Genomic DNA, 8,140 nt, shown 5'->3' on the forward strand with positions numbered 1-8,140 from the left:
TTTTTCTTCATCTGATTTGTTCAGCACGTAGACATTATCTTCAAGCTCTGAGATTCTTTCCTCTGCATGATCCATTCTGTTCTTGAGGCTTTCCACTGTGTTTTGAAGTTCCTTGAACTCCTCCTTCATTGACAAGATTTCTGTTTGGTTTTTCCATAGTATTTCAATTTCTTTGGAGAATTTTTCATTCATTTTCTGGATTGTTCTTATGGTTTCTTTATGTTGGGATTCTATTTTCTCTTCAATTCCATTGAGCTTCCTTACAATCCATAATCAGAATTCTTCCTCTGTCAGTTTAATCATATCATGTACGTTGGTATCAATTGATGGAGATGGAATATTTTCTTTTGGAGTTGACTTTTCTCTCTGATCTTTCATGTTTCCTGTGTTCTTTCACTGATTCTTTCTCATCAGGCTATTTTGTCAAGGATTCGAGGTGCTGGGACTGGTTTATGGACTTAATTTTGGGACTCCAAAGAGGATGTTCCTTGGCAGAGCTGAGGTGATGTGCTCTGGTCCTGTGTTGTCTTAGTGGGGTTTTAGCCTGTTGGGTTTTCTCTGGCCCATTGTCTTCACCTTCTGCTTATGGAGGTTAGTGAGTTTCTTTCCCTTGCTTAGATTCCCAGGAGTTGGGTCACTTTTGTGTGTGTGACTCCGCTATTGACCACTTGGTTGAGGTAGAAGGCGCTGAGTTGAGCTATGAGGTTACTCTCTCTTTTGTTGCTTGTATTTTGCGTGGAGAAGTCGGTTATTAAGGTATTCCAGTACTTTTGTATTGAGCTCTAAACCCCCAAATGGGACATACAAGAGCCTGAGTCTTTGGGGAATGTCTTACCACTCCCAACGGTTACTTGAGCCTTGTTACCACTTTAGATGAGGTGAGAAGAGCAGCAGGAATCGGCATGCCTATGATAGTATACTTCAGAAATTGCTTGATCTGCAGCTAGGAAAGAGCTGCTAGTATGTTATTCAGGGCTCTTTAGGCACTCTTGCAGAACAACTCCTGATGGGTGTGTCAGTTGGTGCAATTGCTAAGGACTCTGGACGAGATTTTCCTTCCCAGACCACAAGCCCCTATGATGACAAGAGCCTGGGCACCAAGGGCAAACTTTTATGTTATGGTCTTATCAGATGATCAAAACTGATCAGTTGTACCACGTCAACAAACTGTCCCCTTTTGCTTAAATCCAAGGCCGTACAGATTCAGGTAGTCCTATGGGGAAAGCGTTTTTTCTCCTTTCTCCCTTCCTTCAGGGATGGAATCTGTCCTGGAGGGCTGTGGGAGGGGTGTTGGCTGAGACTGCCACAAGGCCCGGCCCAGAAAACGTCTTCTCTCCTTTCTTTCCTCCTCCAAGTGTGGGTTTTGCCCTGTCAGAGGGGAGATAGCCCACCTGACTGGGGAAGGGCACTTCCTGGGGCTACCAGGCATCTCAGCTCAGGAAGTGGCTAACCTTGTTATTCCACCCCTTCTAGGTCAGGGTTTGTCTAGTTGATATGAAGAGCACACTTTAGGGCTGCTAGAGAAGCCCTGCCTAAGGCCACTGAGGGACCCAGACCAGAAAGCAGCCTGTCCCGCTACTCCTCCCAGCAGATGTGGGGGTCAGTCCCTTTGGTACGCAAAATCAGTGTTCTGATCGCAGCCAAGGGCCATCCACCACCCCTGCGGGGTCACAGCCCAGAGAACAGCTTCCCTTGTTCCTCCACACTACCAAGGGTGGGGGACTGTTTCTTTGAAAGGAGGCACCAGTTACCAAGTCACAGTGAAGAGGAGGCTGCAGGACCCAGCTGGGAAAACAGCCTCCTTCACTCTCTACTCGGCCCTTCCCGTTGTGGAGTCTGTCTGTTTGGCAGGCAGCTCCGGCTACCAAGTCGCAGTAAAGAGGTGACCACGTGTCTCAGCTTGAAGAGCGGCCTCCTTGGTTACTAGACACTCTTAAGGGTGCGTGCTGTCTCTTTGGTGCAAAATAGCCCCGCTGTGGAGATGCAACAAATGGGCTGCCATGGTCGTGGGTTTCAGAGATACACACACACATACACACACACTGAAAAAGAGTAAAAAGGAAAAAGAAAGAAAAGGGAAAAAAGGGGGGCAGGGGAAGGGACAAAAAAGGAAAAAGAACGGAAAAGAGAAAAAAAAGCAACCCCTTTACTCCACCCAGGGGCAGAGACAGTCCTTTTGGCGCGAGGCGTTGGTGGGGGGGGTCGAGTCGCCTGGGAGAGGGGGTGGTTATGTCGTCCCGGATCACCGCTCCACAAGCGGTCTCCTTTAGTTCACCGTCTTTTTGACGCACAGCGCCTGCGGCTGAATGGAACGAGGCCGCCCCAGATCCTCCCTTTTCCGCCCTTTTGAAGGCGGAGCTTGAGTCCCCGGATGGGACAGACTGTCTGCAGATTTGGGAGAGAAAGTGGCTTCTCGCGTTACTGTCCTCCTCGAAGGGTGTGACCAGCTCTGCCTGGCAGAGGCAGAGGCGCTGACTCAGACCGTTGCCTGGGCAACAGGCCCCAGTAGTTTTAGGATATGGACTCCCAAAATGGTGGCTGCCCACCCACTGAGAGTCAGCGCTGGAGACGACTCCACCCGGGCGGGTATCGGGAGCTGGGGTGAGGGTATCGGGAGCTGGGTTTGTCACCGCTGTCTCCTAGAGCCGCCCGCTGAGTCCACTGCTTCCCTAACACACTGAGTCTCGACAGATCAGCCGGAGGACTCTGTGCCGGCCAAATATTTGGCGATTTCCAAGGGCAAAGCCTCCTTTATGGTGTTCACCTCCCCGGATCTGGTCCTGGCAGTCTCCTGAGGCCAGAAGTCTGTCTCCAAACTCTCCCCTGTGGGCTCGGGAAGTGTCCGAACTGGGAAGTGTCTGCTCGGAATAGTCCCTCCCCACCCGGAGCAGACCTCTATCACCGTGCAGAGGAGAGTTCAAAATGTTTCCCGCTCGTGTCTCCACTCCCCACCTCCTGTCGGCCTGTGCTACCACTTCACACTGACTTCAGGCGCTTCCCTGCCTGCGTGGGCGTGGGGGTTGGTGGAGGGAGAGTCCTCACACTGCCCCGGCCAGCCCGCCGACAGGCGGGGCCATCCCTCGCTGCACTCCCCGCTGTTTGTCACGCACTCTCCAGAACTTGTGGTCGATTCTCCGGTTCACCTTTTTTTTTCTGCAGCACCGCTTGTCTCTCGCTGCTTCTCTGCAGATTCAGGAAGCTGATCCTGTGGGAGAGCGCCTCACTCGCGTGTGGCTGTCCGCGTTCTTGACCTCCTACTCTGGGAGCAGAGAGCAAGGAGGTCACTCCTAATCCGCCATTTTTCCTGAACTTCCTGCTCTATGTATTTTGAAGTTATACTGTTAGGTGCATTAAGTATTGTTAAAATTTGCTTGTAAATTGTTCCTTTTATTATTGAGTAACAGCCCTCTTTGTATCTACTGATGCGTTTTGCCTTAAATTTTATTTTGTTAAACAAAGTGTCTAATCTTATCTAGTTGAATAATCACCGGTAGTGATTTCACAATGAAAGAAATTATTATTTTATGGCTCCATTTTCAAAATGATGTTTAAAACCATGTTAACTTAATGGCTATATGTGATTGGCAACCATATATTAGAACTTGATCTTGAAAATGAATTATATGGGCTTCTTACAGTAGTCAAATTATTATTCAGATGAAATGATACTAAAAATCAGTTGACATTTCATATGTAATGGCACCATTGATTCATATTCATCACCTTCAGTGAATGCTAACGTGAAGGTTGTATAATTTATTCCATTTTAGTGTCCTTTAAAACTATCCAAGCCTATTTAGAAAATAGAGAAGCAAATATAAGCTACATTGACTTCTGTCAGTTTGTCTTCCAGGAACTTGATACACTTATTTGAAATATAATAGCACAAGCTACTTTAGATTTAAGATGCTCGTTAATTCTATAAATGACATGACATTTATTTTAGCCATAAGCAAAACATGTCATCATAATGCTCGGGTTCAGTTCAGCCAACTTTTACTGACCTCATGCCAGGCACTGCTAAGCACTATGTATACAAAGGAAGAAAACAGACCTGTCCCTTTAGGGCTATTTTAAAACTGAAAACAACATTCCAATATAACATGGTAGGTACTACAATAGAATTTATGCAAGAGTTAAAGAAACCATAAATTCTTACACAGAGCTTACTGGTGCTGATACCATAACTATATACCTAAGGAGGTGGTCGATTGTTTTTTCTATGATACAGGAAAAATATAAAAGAGGGACTTAAATTAGAAGACAAGAGTTTAACATACAAAGTCAATAAGGTTGTTAGACAAGTTAAGAGGTGTGGAATTTCCTTTCTGCAAATACTGTCTAATAACATGTTATTAGCAAGTGTCCTTGCCCAGTGTCTTACATATTCGCAGTTGAACTCGCACTTCTCCCCTGTCTCTCTTCCACTCCTTCCCTCAAATTTAATCCACATCCAGTGTTACCTGTCTCATTGCATCATTGCAATGCCTAGGCCAGAAATCTGGGAGCCATGTGTGGTATATCCTCCTTCCTTGCCCCCTTTTGATTGGCTTTTATCAAATCCTGGCAGTGTTTAACTTTGAAACATATTTTGAGTCTGTCCACGTTTCTTCTCCACTACTGTCCACACTGCCCAACCTTTTACTTGTGCTACTCCAGAAGGAATTTTCTCCTGCCCTATCTCTTGTCCATTTCATTTTCTCAAGAGAACTGCCAGAGTTGTCTATTTAAAATAGTCAATCTGTTGATCATATGCTTACTTTCTCAAAACTCTTTGACTTCATATTGATCCTGTGATAAAATCATCTCATGCCACACGTTGGCATCACTGTGATTCAGCCACGTTGGCTTTTCTTTTTTTTTTTATTTCAGCATATTATGGGGGTACAGATGTTTAGGTTATGTATGTTGCCCTTGCCCCCCCCGCCTCCCCTCCTAAGTCTGAGTTTCAAATATGTCCATCCTTTGGGTGGTGCGCATTGTACTCTTTGTGTATGCAAATACCCGTCCCCTTCTCCCTCCTCCCCCTCTTTTCTTAATAGTTCTAGTATTCTGTCACTCTCCTGCCCACCCGAGGCTCTTTAATTTTTAATTCTTTTAGTTTGTATTACTTTAATTCTGTCGCTTTGCTTTTTCATTCTTTTTTGCCCCCTTATCACCACTTCTTTCTTCAGGTCTCACCTTAAATGTTACTTCTAGGAAACTTTATGTGACCCTCCAAAGTACATTTTCCTCTTCCCCTTTCTAACTTTTATCACGCTGGTAAATACATGTGTGTAATTGTCTGTCTCCTCCTAAGCTTATAAGCTCCTGATAATAAGAACAAGGTCTGATTAGCACAATGGCAGATATATAGTAGGTGCAAATATTTGTTGGATTAAAAAAATGCACTAATGAATGAAGATTATGAATTCAAAAGATTGATTTTGAAATATATAAAAACCTAAAATATCTTAATTATGTTGCACTTCGGAAACTTCAAATTTTTGCAATTCAAATCCATTTTATTTGAAAAACTATCATATTTAAATTTTTTAAATTCAAAATCTTTTTATCCAACCTTATTACTATTTTCACAACACTATAACAAATGAATTGTGTTTGCTTCCAAAAAGTAAACTAACTCTGTAAGGAGGAAGATTTCTTATTTTGTGAATATCCAGAAGAATGAGGTATAGTATCTTAAGGCAGAAAGTTTCAAAAGAGGAATTCCAGGTGTTTTAATGAGTGATACCATAGGATAAAAATATACTCTAGGTCCCAGTGTGACTGCTTTAAGGGGGAAGCACCCCTTTGTATTAAATAATAAGATTTGGTATATTTGTTTAAATAAAACAGTCACGTTAGCTCTTTGTGTTGAAACTGGTTAACCATCTCTCTCTGATGACTGCATATCTTACAGGTTTCATATCTAAACATCAGTGATTAATAGTGCATTGTAGTCGAAGGCTAGAAAAAAATGGTAGATGAAGTTTGGCCAAATGTGTCTCAACTACTGTCCCTTAAGAGTTTTGTTTTTGTTTTTTAAAGCAAATCTCTGGCATGATTATTTTGATGATTATCTTTGCTTCTCTATTCTAACAGAAAGTACCAGTTATTTGCTGAATTTCTCATGTTTTTAGTCTGATTAACTACATTTTTATAAGTAGTACCTATCTTTAGGATCTTTGTTAAGACATTTTTAGGTTGTCTCCTCACCAAAATATTACACAAATATAAAAGCATCCTTTCTAGGTATTCCTTAATCTGTATGTTTATACTTGCTACCATGTAATAATGTTTAGTTTTGCTTTATGGCAGCAATTAAATAGTTTAAAACCCAGTGGCAGAATTAAGCAGTTATACTCTATAATAACAAAAAAAGATTTAAAAGGCTAAAGATTTATACGGTCTGAAGAGAAACCAGAGTATACAAAAAAAGATTTAGAAAGCTAGTGTCCTAGCTCCTATTTCCAGTTTGGAGCTAATGTAAACAAGTATTTTCATTTATCCTATTATTATTTTCATTTTGTACCTTTTATAAGCCACCTTTTATGCCACTTTTAAGGAAACAGTAACATCTTTTAAAACTAAGCAACAGTATTTCTACTCAAGTTATTTTCAAGTTCTCTTTTTATCTGTAATAATAACTTTTTTGGAATAAGATACGTTCTAAATAACTAAAGATGATTACATTTCGAAGCTTTAAAAATTATTCAGTGATGGAAATCACTCTGAAATATTGTGATATAGTGAAATAATTTTAAATTTCTATTGTAAAACCATTCAAATTTCTGGTTAAGCATATTAAATTAACAATTTGTTCTAGATAAAATTGAAAAACTTTTAGAAATTTGTAATATTAGATGCATACTATTTCAGATCTGTGCTGGCAGTGGTGTTAAGGGAAAAAACTGAGAATTATTGACTTTAAATTTCTTCCTATGAGTTTAATTTCTATAAATGTCAAAAGAAAAAAGATATTTCAAGGAAGATGTGCCTCTTTTTACTGACATATAAGGCATATGATATTTTTGAAAGGTAGGTATATAATGATTACTTTCTTCCTGGAAAAATCAACACACAAACAAAAATTACAATGACTCATGCTATTGATGCAAACCTGTACCTCCATGATTGTAATCGGTTCTGTGAAGAAGATTTTAAAACAAATGTCTTAAATAGAAGTGCTGTGGTAGTGCAATTAGAACAAGTGTGCCTTGGATTCTAAGACAAGGCTATTCTGGTATGACAGAGTAGGCAACTGAGAGAGTTCTACATAGACCATTGGCAGGAAATAGATCTGCCTTGAAGATCTTGTAGACTAGTAGAGGTATGTGCAAGCAGTCATCATTAGGATAGTATACAATGAATGATGGAAATGCTCTCCAGGTGGAAAAAGCTATGCACTAGGGGCACCGGGCAATGAAAAGTGGGTGGTGATACAGGCAGGTGAAGCACTGACATCAAGGGAACCAACTGCAGGCAGTGGTGATTCGGCTGTGGAAATGGAAATTCAGCGGCAGATGTGCTCCCCCAGAATTAATATGAGGAAAGAACTCTACAGAATGTTAGCTCTAGTCTCTGAGACATTTAGATACTAGTTGGATAGGAACTGAGTCTGGGAATCTAGCAAATGGAAGTAAGAAATTGACCTTTGGGTACAAGGATTAAGTTTGGATCCTAGTTACTTTGAATCAAAGTACAATATCAAAATGGGGACCGTTGGCAAAGTTGACATGAATCGTGATCCTAAATTACGGTTTCAGTTGGATTTATATTTTCCCTGCCCCTGGCCTAGGAACTAGCTTGGCTGGAGTCTAGATGGGATTGGTGAGACCTTCAGTTACTATTAATAGATAAGGAGCCATTCCTTTGTGGATAGAAGGAAGGCAGAGTTAGAGGACCGGCAGGCAATTATAGCTCAAGAAGAGATGCTGTGGGTGCCATTCTTCTTACCTCCCTGCACTTCCCCACTCTTAATCGTGAGAGAACTAATTCACAGTGGGGACAATTCAAAGCCACTAAAAGAACTTAACTGAGACTGGGAGAACCACAACACTAAGCTTTGTTAACCCTGGGATTTATTTTTGTTTGCTTATTTTTAACCAGAGGGACAGCTGATTTAATCAAAATGCTAGAATTAGCAAGTACATACTCT

The 8,140-nt window shown here is 41.5% G+C and overlaps 1 protein-coding gene across 1 annotated transcript in view; it reads left to right on the forward strand.

Annotated features, from left to right (window-relative positions):
- The first annotated feature begins 2,518 nt into the window (after positions 1 to 2,518).
- SSBP2 (single-stranded DNA binding protein 2) overlaps positions 2,519 to 8,140 on the forward strand; it is a 118,888-nt gene continuing 113,266 nt past the window's right edge. Inside the window, exon 1 of the mRNA XM_012664474.1 lies at positions 2,519 to 2,601. Within this exon, the coding sequence (XP_012519928.1) occupies positions 2,519 to 2,601 (83 nt within the window). The remainder of the gene's footprint in view (positions 2,602 to 8,140) is intronic.

Source organism: Propithecus coquereli, unplaced genomic scaffold (assembly GCF_000956105.1).
Source record: "Propithecus coquereli isolate 6110/MARCELLA unplaced genomic scaffold, Pcoq_1.0 Scaffold9, whole genome shotgun sequence".
Lineage (NCBI taxonomy): Eukaryota > Metazoa > Chordata > Mammalia > Primates > Indriidae > Propithecus > Propithecus coquereli.